The sequence below is a fragment of the Mauremys mutica genome, chromosome 12 (assembly GCF_020497125.1).
Source record: "Mauremys mutica isolate MM-2020 ecotype Southern chromosome 12, ASM2049712v1, whole genome shotgun sequence".
NCBI classification, from domain to species: domain Eukaryota; kingdom Metazoa; phylum Chordata; order Testudines; family Geoemydidae; genus Mauremys; species Mauremys mutica.
The window spans coordinates 21,451,095-21,473,951 of NC_059083.1; the positions used below are offsets into that span (position 1 = coordinate 21,451,095).

The 22,857-nt window shown below is 59.7% G+C and overlaps 1 protein-coding gene across 1 annotated transcript in view; it reads left to right on the top strand.

The window, feature by feature from the left end:
• Nucleotides 1–21,583, top strand: part of LOC123344848 (tripartite motif-containing protein 15-like) — a 29,525-nt gene extending 7,942 nt beyond the window's left edge. The window contains exons 5-9 of the mRNA XM_044981342.1: nt 2,991–3,106; nt 4,734–4,766; nt 6,512–7,002; nt 20,667–20,883; nt 21,486–21,583. Of these exons, the coding sequence (XP_044837277.1) occupies nt 2,991–3,106; nt 4,734–4,766; nt 6,512–7,002; nt 20,667–20,741 (715 nt within the window). The 3' untranslated portion in view covers nt 20,742–20,883; nt 21,486–21,583. The remainder of the gene's footprint in view (nt 1–2,990; nt 3,107–4,733; nt 4,767–6,511; nt 7,003–20,666; nt 20,884–21,485) is intronic.
• The last annotated feature ends 1,274 nt before the right edge of the window (nt 21,584–22,857 follow it).

Here is a 22,857-nt window from a genome sequence, read left to right on the forward strand (position 1 = left end):
CCAGGGTCCAGCCCAGGGACCCTGCCACATGCTGGCAACGTCTGCTCCCTCCCTGGGCTGCTCCCCCCTCCCCTCCCACAGGTCTTCGTCTCCCCCCTGCTCTCTGATGGGGGTTAGACCAGGTGACCCTGGCAGCCCCCTCTGGCCCTGTGAGTCTAACACTCCCTCCCCCAGGCCCGGCTCCCAGCAGGCTGTTCTCTGCCTGGGTCCCTCCTGCCCTGTCGAGTGCACAGGGGGGGCTGCAGACTCCTCACTGCAGCCATTTCTGCTGCCACCTTCCTGGCTTTGCACTAGCCCAGCCCCCACCTGTTCAGCTGAGCTTCATCGTCCAGCCAGGGGTCACTGCTCTGGCCTGAACCCCCCGTGTGTGGCCTGTCTCCCCAATCTCCTCGTTCTCTGCTTCCTTCACCCTTTCCGGGGGCTGATGTGGGGTGAGCACCCAGCACAGGTGTGTTAACAGGAGTGTCAGGGTCAGACACAGGAGGACGTTGTTCCCCCCTTCTCGCCACGGGGAGGCCCCAGCTGGGATCCTGTGTCCAGTTCTGGGCACCGCACTGTGAGAAGGACGTGGAGAAATTGGAGAGAGTTCAGAGCAGAGCAACAGAAGTGACCCGAGGTTTAGACTGGACGAGCTGTGAGGAAGGTTGCAATAAATGGGTGTGTTCAGTCTAGAGAAGAGGAGACTGAGGCAGGGCCTGATAACAGTCTCCAGATCTGTCTGAGGCTGTTCTGCAGAGAGCGGTGACCAGTTGTTCTTCACGTCCCCTGAGGGCAGAACAAGGAGGAATCGGTTTAATTTGCCACAAGGGAGATTTACATCAGTGCGACGGGGTCCCGGGGCGCAGCCTGGCCTGTGGCACTGCTGAGCCCTCCAGATCCCCAGCCTGGGCTGCCTCTCGCCCCGTGATGCTGATGTCGAGCTACAAGCCTGACAGGCCCTGCGCTGACACAGACACCTGCGGGCAGGGACCCGCCCAGCCGTGTTACATGGCTCATCCCCCAGCCATTGACGAACCAGCAATAGAAGGCACCAGCCAGTTCCCCCCAGCTCCAGCCCTGCCCCCCAGAACTGCACCGACTCCCACTGCTCCCGGCTCCCTGGGCAGTGCAGGTTCATTCAGTCGTTTGCCGTCCCCCAGTGTGGGGTGGACACACACTGGCCTTGTAAGCTGAGAACCCCGGAGCTAGTGGACTGACCATCGTATGTATCGAGAGAGCTAAATAAGAACATAAATTATCTTTGAAATGGGTTAGTGGGTCTCACGCCAGGTCCTGGTACGATGGGCATCTACATCACCACAAGGATTGTCACTAATTATCTCCCTTCAGTGGGGTACGGGATATAAGTCAGGGGATCCTGCTTCCCACACTCACAGTACAAGACCGAGGGGATGTTCAGTGCAGCTGAAAGGGAGCTAGTGTAAAGCTGAGAAAAGGAAATGCTTTTTTTTTTCTAACACAGTTATTAACCCGTGGAACTCATTGCCACAAGGTGTTACTGAGTTTCGTAAATGCATAAAGCTGAAGGCCAGAAAGGACCGTAAGATCCTCACATTTGACCTCCTGTATGTCACCGCACAGGCACTGACCTTCTCATTCCCCCGGGGGTGTTCGACCCCCGCTCTGCCCCGGGCCCTGCCCCCGCTCCGCCCCTGCCCCAAGACCCCACCCTGCCTCTTCCTGTCCTGCCCAGCCTCTTCCCGCCCTTACGTCACCCTCCCCCCCCCAGCACCTCCTGCCCGTTGCTGACCAGCTGATCCCCGGTGGGCGGGAGGCAGTGGGGGGTTGGGGGAAGAGCTGATCTGTGGGGCTGCTGGTGGGTGCTGAGCACCCACTTTTTTTTTCTGGAGTTGGTGTCTCTGTATCACAGGTCCTTAAATTTCACCCAGTTATTCCTGTGTGAATTTGACTAAATCCTAATGTGCGACTAAAGCACCTTCCAGAAAGCCGGTCAGCCTAGATTTACCGACATCAACAGACAGTAACACCTGAAGCTTCCTAGAAGTGGGGGGGCCAATGGTGCCTGAACCATGGCCCCCACCTCTGCTCCGCCTCTTCCCCCAAGACCCCACCCCCTCCTCACTCCTCTCTGCCCCCTCCCTCATCACTCACCTTTCAGGCAGGTACCAAGGCAGAGAGCAGAGCTCGCCCACCTTTAAAAGTGATGGGGCCACGGCCCCCCCGTTCTGGTGCCCAGTCAGGAGATGGAGAATCCACCACTTCCCTGGGCAGTTTCTGCCAATGGTTGATGCACCCGCACTGCTAACAATGTCTGTCTGATTCCCATGGGCATTTCTCTGCCTTCAGCTTCCAGCCATTGGTCCTTGTTCTGCCTTTGTTTGCTAACCTGAGGATCCCTTTAGTGCCAAGTCTGTTCTCCCCGTGACGGTGTTTGTACCCCACACTCAAGTGCCAGGGAGCTCTCAGGACAAGGCATTTTCACCAGCCCTCACATCAGATTTGTGGGTCTTCTCTGCACCGGCTCCACTTTTTCAACGTCCATTTTAAAATTTCCTCTCCTGGAATTGACACCTCCTCATCTGTGATTGGGAGTGGAGCACATCCCCCCTGATCGAATTGGCCCTGTCAGCACTGGTTCTCCGCTTGTGAGGTAACTCCCTTCTCTTCATGTGCCAGTGTATTTATGCCCCCAGCAGCTGTAACTTTCACTCCATGCATCTGAAGAAGTGGGGTTTTTACCCACGAAAGCTTATGCTCAAATAAATCTGTTAGTCTTTAAGGTGCCACCGGACTCCTTGTCATTTTAAAATGGGGACCCCAGAACTGGATGCAGTTTTCCCCTATCGGTCTCACCAGAATGAAGGGGAAGCTTGTAGTGTCCAAGCTGGGATTGGACCTGTTCCTGGGGCAACAGAGAATTTAACCTCCAGGGTCTGCTGAGCTACAGCCATTCACTAGAGTAAAATACATGTTAGTAAAACACACACATGACCGAACTCCACAGCGAGTAACACTGGGTTGTTCTTCAGATGCGAGAGGGAGAAGTTTCAGAACCCAGGGGCCTTTTCTTCTGACCTGAAATGGAGAATCGGGGAATCTTCTCAAAGAAACGCATCTCTGGAGACCAGAATGAAGAAATTCAAAGGTAATAACCAATCAGTCACCTGGGGAATTTACTCAACTATGTTACACTGATAACAGACAGAGCTGGGGAAATCTCTTCGGGACAATGATTGTGGATGGAGATCGTCAACTAGTCATTTGGAAGCTATGAATTCCCTACCCAGCTCTCAGTACGGCCCACACACACTGGGGTAGGGGGCTGCATTCGGACCCCCTGGGGGTTTTCCTTTCCTAGCAGCTGTGAACGTTAAGCTGAGCTTGAGTTTACTGCTGAGTTCACTGTTTCTGGAGTGTGTTTGTTTGGATTGTTTGTCTGCAAGGCCTCCGGTGTCACCACAGTCCCTCTCTTGCTTTAGAGCAGGGCTGGGGAACCTTTTTCTATCACGGGCCATTGACCCACAGAAAAAAATCAATCGCTGACCACACATTCACGGGGGGACAAAGAGGGGGCCTGGAGGCTCGGGGCTTCCCCCCGCAGCAGGCCGAGCCGGCGCTCACGGCTCCAGCCCCGCAGGTTCTGGTGCTGGATCAATGTTGACAGTAGAGGTGCTGAAAGCCAGTGGGCCCCAAACTTTTTACTGACACCCCCCTTACCCCTGTCTGTGCCCCCTCTCCCCAGAGCTGGGGCCAAGACTGGGCCGTGGCTCCGGGGGGGGGGGGGGGGGCGAGATGTCGACAGGGGTAAGGGGGCTGAGCCTGGGACCACAGCTGGGGGCGGGAGCAGAGTCCCTGGTGCAGGGCCAGCTGACGGGACCCCGCGTGCGGTGCCAGGCGCAGAGCCCTGGGCGGGGGTCCAGCAGCCAGCTGGGACCCTGGGCGTGGGGCCAGCACCTGGGACCCCGCACAAAACCTGGGGGGTGCTGCAGAACCCGCCGCACTCCTAGTTCCCACGGCTCTGTGCAGAGGCTCGGGGCTTCAGTACTCGCGGCTCCAACTCTGCGGGGGGGGGGGAGGCTGCGGGCCAGATGAAATTTAGCAACAGGCCGGATCTGGCCCACGAGCCGTAGGTTCCCCACCCCTGCTTTAGAGATTCTCCACCTTTTATCCTCCTGAGCTGGAGAGAATGAGACCCCCAGTTTTACTAAGTACTAATGGTACAGGGCAGATTTAAAGTTGATTGAACGCTAATCAGTGACACAGTTTCTGTGAATGATGTGTTGGTTTCAGAGGGTTTCTATACACAGCAATTAAACACCTGTGACTGGCCCGTGTCTGCTGACTCCGGCTCACGAGGTTCGGGCTCGGGCTGGAGCCTGGGCTCTGCGACTCTCTCCCGTCACAGGGTCCCACAGCCCAGGCCTCTGCCCAAGCCCCAGCATCTACCCCGCAATGAAACAGCCCCAGTGCCCCAGCCCTGCGAGCCCAAGTCAGCTGTCATGGGCCAGCCACAGGTGTGTAATTGCTGGTAAAACATCTCTGGTCTGCCATGTAACCTTAGGTCGTGTCCTTAGTTTTTAATGTTTGGGGTTATTTTTTAGTGAGGTGTGGAATGGTTTGTACTGGTCTGAATTGCACTTAACCTCCTTCACTAGAACTTCATAAAGTTTGTTTTCTTTTCATTTTGCTTTTGTGTTGGAACATTAACAATGTGACTAGATCCCTAAACACAACAACCTGACATTTCGTCTTTCACCCATTTCTTCCTCTAGACTCACTCTCGTCTAGCCAGCAGTTGGACAAAGGTAAATTTCTTGTATCAAAGGGGGAGTGAAAACTTTCCTATGAATTATGGAGGCTCATTGGCAGCACCATAGTTCAAGTTTTGTTTCAATTTTGCATTTGACAGGAGTTGAGCAACATATTCCTGGTGGCTGCCCAGATCTTTCCTAAAAACAGAAAAGTCGATTCTTTTCTCTCTTAGAATTTAGAATTAAGCCTCACTCATGATCTCGCGCTAGAACTCTCAGCTGTAGCTCACAAAAAATCCCGATATTTGAGAGTTCTAAAAACGAGGCTGAATTTTACTTAGAAATCCTGTCAGTGCCCTGGGCGCGGCCGGGGCTCCCGCTGTCACCACCCCAGTGCGGCTGCTCCCCTGCCAGCCTGGGAAGTGGGAGAGGGGCCCCCACTGTAGCCCCCAGGCCTAGGCAGGGTGAAGGGCTCTAGGAGGAGCAGAGGTGGGGCTGGGAGGCTTTATTATGGCCTGGGGGCTGCAGGGGGCCTGAAGTGAGTGGGGGGCTGATGGGGTGGGGGGGGGGGGGCTGTATTGCTGGTGGGGTCTGCGCAGAGAGGGTGAGTGCTGGGAGGGTGAACTGAGGGCGGTGGGGGAGGGGTGCTGAACTGATGGGGGGTGATGATGGGGCTGGGGGACTGAATTGAGGGGGTTGGATGGGGACAGAGCTGATGGGGGCTGGGGACAGGATTAATTGCTGGGCAGGAGATGGGCAGATGAGGGGTGAGAGCTCCTGCAGCAGGAGCCAGAATCCCCTTCTCCAGGACATGCGGGAGAGTGGGCAGCACTGACTGTCACATGCGCAGCCCTGGGGAGGGGCCAGGGGGTTCAAACATCAGGAGACTGAGCTAAAACCCACAACAGAATCCTTTAAAATGTCCTGATTGCTGGGCCCTGTGATCTGCTGGGAGCCTCCTGTGCTGCCAGGGTCTCTGATCACGTCTGTGGGGAGAGGTGGGGGCAGGTGGGGAAAGGTTCCAGGGCCTGACTGTCAGGCCCGTTCGTGCTGCTCTGTCAGAGCAAAGGGGCCTTGATGTGCCTGGAAACAGTCCCCAGAAAATAGCTCCGGTGCCAGGGAGCCCCCCCCCCCCTCCGTCCATGTGAAGTTGGCACAGGGGCTCCACAGCAACTCTGCCCCCAGCCGTTATTGTAGCAGTGGCTGGGGCCAGGCTGGGGGCCAGGGCCGGCCCTAGGGGGGTCCAGGGCGGAAGTGACGGATTCGTCTCTTCTGGGACCGACCGCGCCAGCCAATAGCACCAGCCCGCGGGGCCCCCAAAGCGCAGGGCCCGGCGCGGTCGCCCCGATTCACCCTCCCCAGGGGCGGCTCTGCTGGGGGCACAGACAGGAGGCATCACACTCTGGCTGCTCTCTGCTTCGCAGCCCTGAGGCCCCTGGAGCGAGGGGCCAGGCAGACTGAAGGAAGGACAAAGGTGGCTTAAAACCAGCTCCCTCTGACCCCCCTCATCTCCCCCCCAGCACAAGGATGGAATCGCTGAGACTCAGACTCGGGGTCTGGGGCCTGGCTCAGCCGAGCTGATCCTCTCGCTCTGTCCCTGAACTGGCTCTGTCAGGGTGTGAATCCCCCCGGCCCATGGCTGAGATCTCAGCGCTGCTCCCCGTGCAGAGCTGGGTAAATCCGGGAGGGGGGAGGTTGCCTGGTTCACTCCCCAGCTGGGGCAGGTTCTGTCAGTGACACGATCAGACCCTGTCCCAGGGCTGAGCTCTGCCCCTCATGCTCTGATTCTCTCTCTGCAGCGAACGTGACTCTGGATCCACACACGGCCCATCCCCAACTCATCCTGTCTGCGGATCGGAGAAGTGTGAGATACGGAGACAAACGGCAGAACCTGCCCAACAACCCTGAGAGATTTGTCACTGAGCCCTGTGTGCTGGGCTGTGAGGGATTCACCTCGGGCCGACACTACTGGGAGGTGGAGGTGGAGGTGGGGACGGGGGGATTCTGTGATGTGGGGGTGGCCAGAGCGTCTGTGAGCAGGAAGGGAGAGATCAGCCCTAACCCTGAGCGGGGGGTCTGGGCTGTGCAGTGCTGGGAGGATCACTGCTGGGCTCACACATCCCCTGGGCAGAGCATCCCCTTCCCCCCGAGCCGGGGACCCCGCAGGATCCGGGTGTATCTGGACTATGAACGGGGGCAGGTGGCGTTTTTCGATGCTGGTACCGGGGACCCGATCGGCACTTTCCCGCCGGCCTCTTTCGCCGGGGAGAGAATCCGCCCGTTCTTCCGGGCTGGTGTCTGGGCTCTTGGTCGTTCTAGTTGTAGTGTGCGGCTCCTCTAGCCCCCCTCTATGGCCGGGGGTGAAGGGGGGTGACGCTCTCCCCGTAGCTCTATGGCTGTGGAGGTCTGTGTGTGGCGCTCTAGGATCAGTCTCTGTGCTCCTGGGAGGCCAACTCGGGGTGGGGGGAGGGCTGGTCTGAGTGGCTCTGGGAGCTGTAGTTCCCTGGTTAGCTCCCTGCCTATAGAGCCAGCCCTGGAGCAGGGAAAGAACTACATTTCCCAGCATTCCCTTGGCCACGACCCACTGGAAAGGAAGGGGAGGACCTTATGCTGCAGCGTGTGCTGTGAATGGAGAGTTGCACTGCGAATGGGGAGGGATACAATATTTTAACATTCAAAAAACAGGACACTCCAGAGGGGGGGAAGCCCCACCCTGCCACCATCCACTCCCTCCAACTGCCCCCCACAGAAACCCCAACCCATCCAACTCCCCTGTCCCCTGATCACCACCTCCCGGGACCCCTGCCCCTAACTGCCCCCCCAGGACCCCACCCCTATCTAAGCACCACTGCTCCCTGTCCCCTGACTGCCCCCTCCTGAGACCCCCCCAACTTCCCCCCAGGACCCCACCCCCTACCTGTCCCCTGATAAACCCCTGGGACTCCCATGCCAATCCCACCGCTGCCTGTCCCCTGACTGCCCCCCTGAACCATCCAACCCCCCCTTCTCCCTGCCCCTGACTGCCCCCGAACCTCCGCCCCATCCAACCCCCCTGCTCCCTGTCCCCTGACTGCCCCCCAAACCTCCGCCCCATTCAACCCCCCCTGCTCCCTGCCCCTGACTGCCCCCTGAACCATCCAACCCCCCCTGCTCCCTGTCCCTGACTGCCCCCCGAACCTCCGCCCCATCCAACCCCCCCTGCTCCCTGTCCCTGACTGCCCCCCAAACCTCCGCCCCATCCAACCCCCCCTTCTCCCTGACCTTGACTGCCCCCCGAACCTCCGCCCCATCCAACCCCCCCTTCTCCCTGACCCTGACTGCCCCTCGAACCTCCGCCCCATCCAACCCCTCCTACTCCCTGTCCCTTGACTGCCACCCTCCCCGGAACCCCCTACCCCTTCTCCAACCCCCGAGCCCCCTTACCGTGCCACTCAGACCAGCGTGTCTGGCTCTGTGCAGCTCCAGACACGCTGCTGCATACATGCTGCTGTGCTCCCCCGCGGCAACCACAGCCCCCCCCTCCCCCGCCCCGCACATACACCCAGCACCTGCCTTCCAGATTTGAGCACCTCAAAGTTCAGGAATGCTCAAGCTCAGTTTGGGCAGCTGTTACTTCATTTCTCCCAAATCAAATACACTGATCCACTGTAACTTGCTGTAGAAAAAGTAGATAAAATTGAGCAAGAAATGCTTCCCAGGGGTTATCAGGACTGGAATTGCTATTTTCAACAGCCAGTGCCTTTTGTTTGTTTGTTTAAAAGGAAGACAGTGATATTGCATTGGCAAATTCCCCAGAGAAAGAAAGAGTGGAACAAAAGAATAATAAAGGCACCTCAACTTTTCCTCATTTATGGAGGACAGTCTTATAATCTGCATCCAGATATCCTCCAATCACACAAGCTGAAAATTGTTCCCCTTTACTGCAGCTCTGTAACCATATGGGAACCAATCCTGTCTGTGTTCTGTGCACATCCAAAATTCCTGCTGAATGACCCGCCCTGGGAGCGAGTTACCAGTGACCCAGGGCTGCGGCGGAAGGAGGGTGCAGGTGGGGGGAAAAGGGGAAGCTCAGAGCTGGGGCAGCACAGGGTGTATGTGTGGGACAGCCCAGGGCTGGGGTGGTGGGGGGGAAGGGGAGAGCCCAGGGCTGGGGCAGCAGGGGGTTGTGGCGAGGAGCCCAGGGCTGGGACGGGGGGCAGCCAAAAATTTTTTTGCCTGAGGTGGCAAAAAACCTAGAGCCGGCCCTGCGGCTACCCGGTGATACTGGGAGGAGGGAGACCTTATCTGCAAGCTCTGTGAAGCAGGGATCTGTCTGCAAACTCCGAAGCCCAGTGTCAACGTGCTCCAGGGCTTCTACTCTACACATCGATGGTGTACTGGGTGCTTCCGTCTTGGAGCTGGAAGACGTGGATGGTGTTTGCCCCTTCCCCAGACATGAACCCAGCACCCGCCCGTCGCTCTTCACCACCATCTTGGCGTTGCCCTGGATGCACTGGGGCTCTCTGGAGAACCCATTCTGTGCCCGCTCCAAGCAGGACTTCAGCCCTTTGGTCATCTCCCTCCAGCAGATCATCTTGACCATCACTTTGTCCAGGTTCTGCAGGCTCAGCACCAACACTCCGCTGGGCAACCTTTCTACTGGACTGTTAAAGCTGGGGAGCGGCACTTCATAGCAGGGCACCCCATGGCCGTAGGAGACCTGGATGTTGTTCTTGCCCTGGCCTGAGACAAACACCAGCTACTGCCCCTCGCAGCGGATCACCAGCCGGGCGTTCTCCTGCAGGCAGCCGACCTCCCAGCTGAACGTCAGCAGCGCGTGGTCCAGACACTCCTCCATGGGGCGAGAAAGGCCACCCAGGAACGCCAACCGATTCCGCACCTTGGCGATGTTCTCCACGCTCAGCATCCCCGGGCGGGTGGAAATCAAGGCACAGGAATCCATCATCGGTCCCAGGTGCCGGTGGAGAACGGGAGTGGATGGAGGCTTGGTAACAAACTCACAAGCTCTGAAAGTGGGAGAGAAAACAGGTCATGGGGTCTGAGATCTCCCTTTGAGGCACAGCTGAGACGAGTGTGTGGAGGACTCAGCCTCGTTGGGGGAATGGAGCCGGTGGAAAATGAAACGTTGGGTCTGATTTCAGTCACACTGGAGCAATTCCACTGGCTTCTGGATTTACACCAGAGTCACTGAGATCCGAATCTGGCCCTGATCTCCATCCCTAGGACGCCTGAGTTCTAACCTGTCTCTGGAAGGCCAGGGGTGTGTGGTGGGTTGGAGCAGGGAAGGATGGGGGAGTTGGGAGCCAGGACTCCTGGGTTCTGTTAGGGTTTGTCTACACCTGAGGCCCAATTTGAATTAAGTCCGGGTGCAAATGTGAAACGCAGTTGCTCTTCCTGACTCCACCTAGGCCGCTGTCCCTGCAGAATCGCTCCACGGTTCTACAAGCCCTTTTCTCCTCCCCGGCCCCGACGGGCGACAGAAACCAGGAGGAGTCTGTTACCCTTGACGGGGAAATGGAAAGTTAAGGGCGGCCTGGGAGGGGTGGGGGGTGGGAGCTTGGTTACACCCTGAGGGATTTAGAAACAGCAACCGCCTGGCCAGAGACACAGGGAGGCGGGGCCCTCGTCCATTTCTCTGGCTCTGCCTGTCCTGGTACATTAGGCACTGGGAGGGCAGGTAAAGGTGGCATCTCAGGGCAATGGCGGAGCTGGGCACAGGGTTGGGGTCTCCTCACTCCTGACCCACAGCCCCTGCCAGCCCAGCCCTGCCCCCTCAGCTCTGCCAGTGCCCCTCACTCCCGACCCGCAGCCCCTGCTAGCCCAGGCCTGCCCCCCCCAGCTCTGCCGGTGCCCCTCACTCTCGACTTGCAGCCCCATGCAGAGCTAGGCTAGGCTAGCAGGGGCTGCGGGTCGGAAGTGAGGGGTGCTGGTGGGGGCAGGGCTGGACTAGCAGGGGCTGTGGGTCAGGAGTGGGGGGCACTGGGGGGCAGGGCTGGGCTGGCAGGAGCTGCGGGTCGGGAGTGAGGGGCACCGGCAGGGCTGGGCTGGCAGGGGGCTGCGGGCCGGGAGTGAGGGGCTCCGGCAGGGCTGGGGGGAGCCCGGGGCCGGAGGGGGTCGGGGAGGGACGGAGCCTGCCGGCCTTACGGCTGCTCCTGTGTCCAGCGGAGTCTGAGTGGGGGGATCGGGGTCCCTGTGAGATGATCCCTCCGGAGCAGGGACTGAACCCGGCCCCCTGCATCCAGCCCGTTTCCTCCTCGCGCGGTGACCTGGCGCCCGGCCCTGGCAGCGGCCCAGCTCTCGCCACAGATCTGAGGCTGCCCCGTCCCAGCCCGGGGGCCGGGCCCAGGCTCCCTCCCCTGGGATCTGTGTCCGGAGGGGCCGGGCTGGGGGGACGGTCACAGCCGGGGGCTGCTGGGGCGGGTCAGCCCCGCGTGGAGCCAGCCCAGCCCCCCCCGCAGCGCTGAGCGCTGGTGAAACGCGGCGATGGTTTGATACACAAAGGAGCCGCTGACCCGGCGGGACATGAGCCCAGGGCGGCACCGGCCCGCAGCAGAGCCCGGCCCCGGCACGCGTGGCACAGCGGGGCCGGGGGGGTCTAACCCCAGAGGCAGCCGCATTTGCTCAGGAAACCACCGAAGGGGGCAGGGAGCCGCCTGAGCACCGGGGCTGCTGAGCCAGCCGGGAGCCGGGACCAGAACTGCCCGGCCGGGCCCTGTGCTGAGTCGGTAGAAAAAACCAGGAGACGAAGGGAGAGATGCTGGAGCCACGCGTGTCACGTGCTGCTGCCCACGTCGCGTGTGGGAACCCAGGCCCGATGTCCCCACGCTGGTGATGGTCGCGCTCCGAGCGCCTCTCCAGGGCGGCGCAGGGCAGGACCCGCTGCACCGGATCTGCACAGCCCAGGGTGGGCGAGCGCCGTCCTGCAGGAGCCCAGCACCGGGGGGCAGGAGCCGCAGCGCGGGGTCAGGTCTGGCCCCGGGGACTTCCCCGCCAGGTCACTGTGTGGCTACCACCCGTCGATCCAGCGCCGCCTGCTGCCCCCGCGGCCTCCTCCCGCGACGTCTCCCGGGCGCGTCAGAGCGGCTGAGACGGGGGCGCCCGGCGGGCTCGGTGCAGCCCCGGTCGGGTTCACGGGCCCATGTGCGGGGTCGGGCAGGGGCGGCCCCTCCGCTCCCGGCTGCGTGCCCGGGGCCGCTGGGGGTGAGGCACGGGCAGCCCCAGACTGGGCGAAGCAACAACGTGTCGCTGCCCCGCCTCCTGCAGCCCTTCACCGGCCTCCTGCGGAGTCCCAGGCTCCTCGGTCCCCAGCCCGGCGGGAGCAGGGGCGCTGCCCGGGGACCGAACGCCGCAGCCGCCTCCACCGACCAGAGTCGCCTGCGCACACACCGGCCCCTCGGGTCTCCAGAGCCTCTTTGTAGCGCTGGGTCACAGGACGTTAATGAGGGGCCATCGGGGAGAAAACATCCTGGTTTTAAGGCGGTGCAGTGGGGCGGCTGCCTGAGAGCAGGGGACCGGGACCGGTACCAGGGCGGAGGGAGCTGGGTCGCTCCAGCCTGGGCACCCCCCGGCTGCAGGCCTTGGCGAGGGCCGGAACAGGGACTGGGGTTGTGGAGGTGCAGCCAGGGCCTAGGCAGGGGCAGCTGGTCCAACCCCCTTGCCGATGATGAGCGGCCATCGCAGGCTGCCGTCGGCCCCAGGGGGCGAGGCGGTGGCTGGCCGCAGCCACTGAGTCAAGGTGGGTTTAGAGGGTTGTGGGTTCCCCTGGGAGAGGAGACCCAGATCTGTGGGTTACTGCGGGGGCAGAACCCAGGGGGCAGCACCCCAAGGGAAACAGGCACTGGGCTCTGGGAAGGACACGAGGCCAGCGGCAGGCGAGACACCGGCCTGCAGAGGGGGCTCTGTGCTGGCAAAAGAGCTAATTCCTGGACGACCAGCAGGAGGCGCCGCGCCGGTGAGTGGTTGCATCGCTGCAGGCGGGTTCGGCTCAGATTGTTGGAGAGGTTTCTCGAAGGACGTGTGAAAGGAGGCACGTTCCAGGGAGAACCGCAGCGCCCAAGGACCTTAGACACTCCGTGTCGATGGGAGAGCCACGGGTCGGGCTGCTTTTGGAGCTGGTCAGTGATTTGGGGCTATTAATGCGGTAGAAATCTGGTAACACCAACTCCCTGGCCCGGGGGGGAGGCAGAAAACCCGAGGAGTCTGGATGACCCTTGATGTGGAAATCGAAAGTTAGGGGCCATCGGGAGAGGCTGGGGGGGGCGTCCTGGCGATGCCCTGAGGGTTCAGAAACAGCAGGTTATGGCCAGAGGCCCGGGGAGGCAGGGCCCAGGTGAGTGTGTCTGTCTGTCCCGTTACAAGCCGCCTACATTGGGCGGGGAGTTGGGTCCCAGGGGGCAGGGCTCTGGGGGGTAGGGGCTGCTGGGGGGGATGAGAACAGGGTACTGCAGGGAGCCAGAGGGTTTGGGGGGGCTGGGTGTGGGGGGCCAGGTTCAGGGTGCTGGGAGGGAGGTGGGGAACTCGGGGGGATTGAGTACAGGGTGCTGGGGGAAATCGATCGTGAGCTCTCAGCTCCCCCTTTGCGCCACAGCAGAGATGAGTTTGTGCAGGACTCAGCCTCGCTGCAGGAATGGAGCCGGTGGAAAAGGAACCGTTGGGGCTGCTTTTTCCTTTACTTACACTGAAGTAAGCTGGTTTCTGGGTTTACATCGGGGACCCTGAGATCAGAGTCTGTCTCTGATCGCCATCCCTAGGACTCCTGGGTTCTCTCCCTGGCTCTGGGAGGGGAGTGGGGGCTAGTGGTTAGCTTTGGGGGGGGGCTGGGAGCCAGGACTCCTGGGTTCTATCCTGGCTCTGGGAGGGAAGTGGGGGCTGGTGGTTAGCTTGGGGGGCTGGGAGGCAGGACTCCTGGGTTCTATCCTGGCTCTGGGAGGACAGTGGGGGGTCACCCCAGTCATCCCAGGGTGCTGAGCCCCCCGGCTGCCTGAACACACTACTGCTCAGAGGTGCTGGTTGGGTGCCAGAGCTCGGGGGGGTCTGATCATCTCTCATCTACCCCCTGGGTGAGGGGAAGCCCCTGAGCGTGTGTGTGTGTGTGTGAGTCTGTGTGTGTGTGTTCGCTCTTGGGACTAAGAGGGACCCGACATCAATCCAGGCTCTCCGAATCTTTCTGCACAAGTCTCTCATATTTCAAACTTGTAAGTAACAGCCAGGCAAGGCGGGTTCCTTGATCTTTGTTTTCTCAACTTGTTTTCTCAAATGTTCCTTTGCTAGAGGCAGGTTTATCCCTGTTTTGCTGTAACTTTGAACCTAAGGCTCGAGGGGGTTTCTCTGGGCTCTTTGAATCTGATTACCCAGCCCCCCATGTCCTGTACCCAACCTAATCGGCCCAGCACCCCATAACTCCTCCCCCCACAGCCCCCGCCCCACTTCTGCGGGGTGTTGTCCGATGTCACCAGTGTGGTGCTCTGCTCTTGTTCGACGATAACGGTCGGCTGCGTGCGTGTGTCCCCTCTGGGTGCTGCCCCGGCTCTGAAGAGAACCCCCAATGGCCTCTGCTAAGGTCCGAAGGCCCCGGCCAGGTTTACTGTCAAAGGAAGCACAGGAATGGTTCCCCGCAGACGCTACCGGACATACCCTGGCAATGGACCGGCTCAGTCAGTGGCGGGACTCTCCACGGCCCCCTAGGCTGGACAAAGACACCGCCCCGGGGTGAATTCTTACCCACCGGTGCACACACGTTCCACCTCCCTCCTGACACGCTGAGGTGCAGCCCCTCTACGCAGCAAGGTGCCGCCTCTCACCTTGTACAAGTTGGTTCAAATAAAACAGCCCCGTCCATCATATCACTCTCCTGCCCCCGGCTTTAGCCTGGGTCAGCCTGGTCCGTGTTATCCGCGTAGAAAGTGCCAGTAGCCGAGTTTTCTGGTACCATCCTGACACGTTTATATCTCTAGTGCCCAGGACCTTTTTGGGATGTGTCTCTTTGGGGCATCAGCCCTTCCCTTGCCAGCGTCTGGGAGCAGGGCCTGCCTCTGGCTCACGGCTTCGCTTTGCTTTGTGTTAGCAAAGTCTGGACCATGACTTTAGCTCAGGCCTCAGGCCTCCTACCGGGCCTCGGATACCAAGGATTCTATCTTAGGGCCTCCTCTTACTACACCAGAGGTGGGCAAACTATGGCCCATGGGCCACATCCAGCCCACGGGACTGTCCTGGCTGGCCCCTGAGCGCCCGGCCAGGGAGGCTTCCCCCAGCCCCTCCCCTGCTGTCCCCTCTCCCCTGGAGCCTCAGCGCTCCAGCCAGACAGGCAGCTCTGAGCAGCACCGCAAGGGGGCCAGGGGGTTGCATATGGGGGAAGAGGGTCTGGGGGGGGGCAGACAGGGAACGGGGGGTAGGGGGGTTGGATAGGGTGTGGGAGTCCCAGGTGGCCTGTCATGGGTCGGGGGTGTGGCTAGGGGTTGGAGCAGTCAGGAGACAGGGAGCAGAGGGGTTGGATAGGGGGTGGGACCTGGGGGGGTGATTAGGGTCGGGGGGGTCTCGGGAGGAGGTGATCGGGGACAGGAAGGGTCAGGGATTCTGAGGGGGGGCAGTCGGGACAGGGAGTGGGGGGGTGGATAGAGGGTGGGTTCCAGGGGGGTGTTTAGGGGCGGGTGGTCTCTGGAGGGGGTGGTCAGGGGACAAGGAGTGGGGGACGGGGGGTTGGATGGGTCGGGGATTCTGAGGAGGGCAGTCAGGGGATGGGGAATGGGGGGGGTTGGATAGAGGGTGGGGTCCTGGGGGTCTGTCAGGGGGGCAGGGGTGTGGATAGGGGTGGGGGCAGTCAGGACAGGGGGGGTGGATAGGGGGCAGGGTCCCAGGAGGGGGCGGTCAGGCGACAAGGAGCGGGGGGGTTCGAAGGGTCAGGGATTCTGAGGGGGGCAGGGATTCAGGGGATGGGGAATGGGGGGTTTCTGGGCGTGTGGCTAGGGGTCGGGGAAGTCAGGATGGGGGGTTGGATGGGGGTGGGGTCCAGGGGGGTGCTCAGGTGACAAGGAGCGGGGGGGTTCGAAGGGTCAGGGATTCTGAGGGGGGCAGTCAGGGGATGGGGAATGGGGGGTTCCTGGGCGTGTGGCTAGGGGTCGGGGCAGTCAGGATGGGGGGGTTGGATGGGGGTGGGGTCCAGGGGGGTGGTCAGGTGACAAGGAACGGGGGGGTTGGATGGGTCGGGGATTCTGAGGGGGACAGTCAGGGCGGGAAGTGGAAGAAGGTGGGGCCAGGCTGTTGGGGGGGGGGTACAGCCTTCCCTACCCAGCCCTCCCTACCCAGCCCTCCATACAGTTTTGCAACCTCGATGTGGCCCAAAAGTTTCCCCTCCCCTGTACTACACCCTGTATGGCAGGGTCATGGGGGGACGGTAGCCCAGCCCCCGGTGAGATGGCCCAGCTCCCCCTCCCCACTGTAAATTGGCCCAGCCTCAGTTTACCCCGACCCAGCTGACCCAGCTGTCAAACATCAGCCCCACCCAACATCTGTGGAAATTTCCTGCTTCATCCTCCCCTCCCTTCCCTATTACCGGGGCACTGCCAGGGGCGCCTGAACAGAGGGACCAGAGGGCCGTAACCCCATGACTTTTTTCCTGCCTGAAGAGCGAGCGATGTGGGGAGGAGACAGAGAGGAGCAAGTGGGGCGCGGGCGCAGGGGAAGGGGCAGAGGGGACGTGGCCGGTGGTTCCCCCACTTCTAGGGAGCATCCAGCTCTCCGGCTCCTCGCTGCCCGGGGGAGAGGCAGGCTGCGAGAGGGGAACTAATGAAGTTGTGGCCTGGTTAAAACCCGCCCCCGTGGCCTCGGCGAACACGCCTGGCGCTGCCCCGCGTTCGGGACCAGCCGGTGTCTGAATTCTCGGTGATAACGTCGTGGGTCGTCGCAGGATTCCAGCCAGAGAGTTTCTGCTTTTCTCTAGCATCTCGGCGCATCTGCAGTGAACCCCCCGGAAAGTGAAAGGGGAAATAGTCCCAGCTGGGGCGGGTCTGAAGCCTTCAGCCCACGGCGCGCTGGAGGAGCCGGAAGAACGGGGGGAGATTCGCTGCCGGCTGCCCCCAGTAAGTAGCTCTGATGTTTCTCACGTTTTCCTCTCTCCTGGCTCTTGCTCCGGTTCCCTGCAAGGCCCCAGGGCTGGCGCGGGGGTGAAACCCACGAAGGGCCCGTCCGATGATCTCGCCTGCGCAGCACAGGGCAGGAAACTCTCCCCCGGGATCCCGGCATGCAGCCCGCACTTTAGACCGGGGGGTTCTCAAACGTTTGTCCTGGTGGCCCCTTTCACACAACAAGCCCCTGAGTGTGCCCCCCCCAATGAATTTAAAACACTTGTTTATCTATTTAACACCATTGTAAATGCTGGAGGCAAAGCGGGGTTTGGGGTGGAGGCTGACAGCTCACGACCCCCCACGTAATAACCTCACGACCCCCCGAGGGGTCCCGACCCCCAGTTTGAGACCCCTGCTCCAGACAGGCCGGAGTGTGGTGAACACATGGATTTATTTCTGGGAGCAGAGATGGAGCCCCCCCATCTGCCCCATTCCCTGCGGCTGGCGCTGCCACCCCCAAAGCAGGGTGTTCCTCCCAGGCAGGAACCAGCTTTTCTGCTCCCTGGGGCCACGTGGGGGCGCAAGGTCACATGACACTGAGCCCGCCGCCCCCCCCCCCCCCAGGAGCTGTGCAGCCCGGCTGAAAAGAGAAGCTGCTGCTCAGTGCCCTGAACTCTGCAGCTGGACACCCAATCTGGGTGCTAGTGCTGGTCGAGCTCCCTTCTGTGCGCTGGGGGCCATCCTTCATCTTGTGCAACAGTGAGTGCCCGCGGTGGGGCAGGCAGGGCAGAGGCAGTGGGAAAGGAAGGGGGTGGGATGGGGAGGAGATGGAGCAGTGGGAGCGGGGCAATAGAAGGGGAAGGGGGGAACTGGGGGCAGAGAGGATGGGGGGGCCCAGCATGCGGATCTTGGCAGCAGCTGGGGCTCCCCGGTTAAGCAGGCCCATCAAACCCTCCCCCTGACAAGCCCCTGTGACAGTGCTGCCCGTGGGAGCCCACTGAGGTCACTCAATCAGGGTGAACTGCAAACAGAACAGGGCAGACAAACCCCAAACGCTGGTGGTTATTCCAATTCTTAGATTTACCAACCAGCACAAAACAGCGTCTGTATCACCTCACTGGTTACTCAGAGTCCAAACCCCGCAGTTCCCTTGAAGTGCCCAGCCTCAGGCCTCCGTCCAGACACCACGTCAGATCCAATGCTGATTCCTGAAAATCTGATCTCATCATATAAAAGAAAAGGTTCTTCCAACCCCAAAGAATCAGCCACACACCCAGGTCCAATAACTTAGATCTTACCCAAAATACACGCCACAGCCAATTCTTACTAACGAAACTAAAATTTATTAACAGGAAGAGAGAGAGTGTTGGTTAAAAGATCACTATACAGACAGACTTGAATTCAATTCTTGAGGTTCAGACACAGCAGAGATGAGCTTGTAGTTGCCAAAAGTCCTTTTAGAAACATGTGACGTTATGACTGTGATATAATATCCCCCCCCCCCCGGGACAGGGACTCGGCAGTGAGGCTGAACCTGACCCTGACCCAGCACAAGGGCCAGGCCTGCCCCACACACACCCTGGGACCCTGCCCCTCTTGCGCCAGGCACCCCAGGCGTGGGCAGGGGCTCAGCCTGGCAGCAGGATCCGAGTGCAGAGGGACTTAGTGTGGGGGGCTCCAGGTGGGGGTAAGAGGGTTCTGTGGGGGGCAGTCTGGGGGCAGGCAGCTCAGTGGGGGATCTGGATGCACAGGGAGGTTGCAGGTGCAGGGGCAATGGGAGTCTGCAGGGGGGACCAAGTGAAAGTGGTTGGAGCTGGGGGGGGTGTCTGGGTGCAGGGGAAGTGGGGTTCATTTGGGTGGGGTCCAGATGCAGGTGGTTGGGGCTCAGTGGGGGGGGTGTCTGGGGGGCTCATCAGGGTGGTACAGATGCAGGGGAGGTGGGGGCTGTGACATTATGAATGTGATATAAGATCTCATTGAAAGGTGACAGGGCCAGAAAGAGTTAATTACCTCCCAGACTGACCTGACCCAGGGGTGAACCTTGAGGACTGGTTAGGAAGATCTGTCAATGACTAGAGCTTTGAAATGCAGCCGGCATTGCTAGGGGTAGAAGGGGAGATGTTTGCTCAGGTCTTGTGATGTCAGCAAACAAGTCTTGTCTATTGCTATAGTTTAAATTCAAAGATCAAAAAAGGAATATTAACATTTATGATGAACAGTTATGATGACTTCTACCCCTAGCAATGCCGGGGTAGGGGCCTGGCTGAAGGTGCTGGGGGGAGAAGGGGAGAGCGGGGGGGATCCTGGCTGAAGAAGCTGTGGGGCTGGGGGAGGGGAGAGCAGTGGGGGGCCTGGGCTGAAGAGGGTGGGGGAGGGGAGAGCCGGGGGGGGGGGAGGGGAGCCTGGCTGAAGAGGCTGGGGAGCAGTGGGGGGAACAGCCCAGAGGGCAAACCAGGCGCCAGGCGGGAGAGGTTCCCAGGAGACCAGGGGCAGGTGTCGCAGGGGAAGCAGAGCTGGGCAGGGAGGACCCAGCTGCACAGACAACGTCCTGCCCCTTGGCTTGGGGCGCACAGAGGCTGGGGACCCGTCGGGCCCCCCAGGGTTCCCCCAATCAGAGCCCAGGACTGGAGTCCTCTGCTCCCCTCCAGCGGCTCTTCCAGCTGCGTTAGCAGGACACTGGGTGGCGGGTTCGGCTGACGAGCTCCTAAGCGCCCGGGGGGCAGCGTTTGAGTCTCGCCAACTGTTGAGAACAGGCCACTTCCACCTTAATTGAATTGGCTCGTTAGCACTGAGCCCCCACTCGGTCCGGCAGCTCCCCTCTGTTCACGTGCCGTGTGTTTGTACCTCCCCCCTGTATGTTCCACTCTAGCCCACGAAAGCTTCTGCCCAATAAACGTGTTGGTCTCTAAGGTGCCACAAGGACTCCGCGCTGTTTTTGCTGGGACACACTAACACGGCGACCGCTCTGAACCCCTCTGAGAGCTGTGGTTCCTGACAGAGGCCCAAGGGAGGATCAGACACGGGGTGGGGGTGCAGGCTCTGGGAGGGGGTATGTGGGGTGCAGGCTCTGGGAGGGAATTTGGGGGCAGGAGGGGGTGGGAGTGCAGGCTCTGGGAGGGAGTCGGAGTGGGGTTGGGGACGGGAGGGGGTGGGGGTGCAGGCTCTCGGAGGGAGAGTGAGGGCAGGAGGGGGTGGGGGTGCAGGCTCTGGGAGGGGGCCGGAGGGGGGTTGGGAGGGGTGGGGGTGCAGGCTCTGGGAGGGGGCCGGGGGGTGTGGCGCTTACCTGGGGCTCCAAGGCGGAGCGGGTCTGGGGGCTTCCGCGCGCTGCTGCCCCCAGGCACAGCCCTGCAGCTTCCCATTGGCCACAGGGTCGCTCGGGGTGGGGGCAGCACACAGAGGCCCAGCCCCGCCCCGGAGCCGGCAGACCGTGTGCGGGGCAGCGCCCGGGGGCAGCAGGTGGGGCCAAGCGAGAGACCCGGCCCCAAAACTGCTGGAGCCCCACGGACCACATTGGGGAGGCTTGCAGGCTGGGAACTCGAGACCCCTGCAGTAGAACATGATACTGTGGGGAGATGGGGGTGGGGGGACAAATAGGGAATGCAGGGCCTCACACCTAATTAGTGGAGCCCTGCAGGCTGTGTCCCAGTTCGGGGTGTCCCAGCCCCAGGCTAGGCCGGACGAGAGCAGGCTGTTGGGAGTGGTGGGGAGCAGGCTTTGCAGGGGATGCCAAGACTTCTGGCGAGTTGCTGGCGTTTTGGGGCATGGGGGGGATGTAGCTACGTGGGAGTGATCTGATGGATAAAGCTCAGCAAGCCACGGTTAACAGAAATCTGTGATCGTATTTTGCTTGGTGTGACTTTAAGAAGCTGCTTTCACGCTATTGACTCTGTCCTAGATCCTGATCCCGCCAACAGCTCTGCCTGTGGAGGGCTCCCGTGCATTGGCCTTTGCGGGATCAGGGCTTTGGTGAATGAATCCTGGAGCGGAAGCACGTGGCGAGGCCTCGCTCCTGACATTGGCACGGTTACATCTCAAACCCGGTTTCCACAGGACGTGTTCCAGGCTTAAGTAAGAGAGAAAAGGATTCTTTGAACAACAGAAATCTTGTGGAGGTTTGTAGACAGCTGAAAACTGTGACCCTCGTGATTTAAAAAAAAAAATTCCCATGTTACTAATGAATACATGGGAAATTGTTACAACTGGAGAAACTTTACCGCGGGTGCTGTTTATTTGTTCGGCCTTTCAATTAGAGTTGGGTTCCAGACAGGTGATGGCCACGAAGTTTTAGAATTTGTTTGGGGAGAGGTATTGGAAACCATTACGGCCACGTCTTTGCGATCTGGTGTAGTTCCAGCTCTTCCGAGGGCTCCCATTGACTCCTAGGTACCAAGCACTAGGTGTGGTGCTCAGGTGTTTGGGAGCAGGAAGACCTTATCTGCAAGCTCTTTGAAGCAGGGATCTGTCTGCAAACTCCAAAGCCCAGTGTCAATGTGCTCCAGGGCTTCTACTCTGAGTTTTTGGGTCAGTTGGTCGGTCTCTAGGGCTCTGTTGCATTGCACAGCCTGGGTCCCAGACCATCATTTAAAATACCCATCACCAACCACTTGATGTTTTACTTCCCTTCGTATTTTCAGTGTTGTCACGTGTTTGTTTGTGGGTTGGTTTCCTGTCTGTGCCGCTTGATTCCTTATTTTTTACTGATCTCCGTGTGCAGTATTCATCAGAGTAAGAGCTGACAACCCAGAGAAATTGTGTAAGCCTGAGCGAATGCCTTTTACTCTCCTTTCCAGTATCAGACAATATTCATGATATTTGTGAGGAGTGTGTGACTATTTCCAGTATCAGAGGGGTAGCCGTGTTAGTCTGGATCCCTTATGATGCCACAGCGCGTCTGGTTGCTGAGCTCTGACTTTATCCTCACACACAATTATTTCAAATTTGGTGACAGTATAAACCTCCAGATCAGTGGCACCGCTATGGGCACCGGCATGGCCCCACAATATACCAATATTTTTATGGCTGACCTGGAACAACGCTTCCTCAGCTCTCGTCCACTCACGCCCCTTCTCTACCTACGCTACATCGATGACATCTTCAACATCTGGACCCATGGGAAGGAAACCCTGGAAGAATTCCACCACGATTTCAACAACTTCCACCCCACCATCAGCCTCAGCCTGGACCAATCTACACGGGAGGTCCACTTCCTAGACACCACGGTGCAAATAAGTGATGATCACGTTAACACCACCCTATACCGAAAACCCACCAACCGCTATGCCTACCTTCATGCCTCCAGCTTCCATCCCGGGCACACCACATGATCCATTGTCTACAGCCAAGCACTGAGGTACAACCGCATCTGCTCCAACTCCTCAGACAGAGACCAACACCTACAAGATCTTCACCAAGCATTCTCAAAACTATGATACCCACACGAGGAAATAAGGAAACAGATCAGCAGAGCCAGACGTGTACCCAGAAGCCTCCTACTGCAAGAGAAGCTCAAGAAAGAAACCAACAGAACCCCACTGGCCATCACATACAGTCCCCCGCTCAAACCCCTCCAACGCATCATCAGGGATCTACAACCCATCCTGGACAATGATCCCTCACTTTCACAGGCCTTGGGTGGCAGGCCAGTCCTCGCCCATAGACAACCTGCCAACCTTAAGCATATTCTCACCAGCAACTGCACACCGCACCATAGTAACTCTAGCTCAGGAACCAACCCTTGCAACAAACCTCGATGCCAACTCTGCCCACATATCTACACCAGCAACACCATCACAGGACCTAACCAGATCAGCCACAACATCACCGGTTCATTCACCTGCACGTCCACCAATGTAATATATGCCATCATATGCCAGCAATGCCCCTCTGCTATGTACATCGGCCAAACCGGACAGTCTCTAAGGAAAAGGATAAATGGACACAAATCAGATATTAGGAATGGCAATATACAAAAACCTGTAGGAGAACACTTCAGCCTCCCTGGACACACAATAGCAGATTTAAAGGTGGCCATCCTGCAGCAAAAACACTTCAGGACCAGACTTCAAAGAGAAACTGCTGAGCTTCAG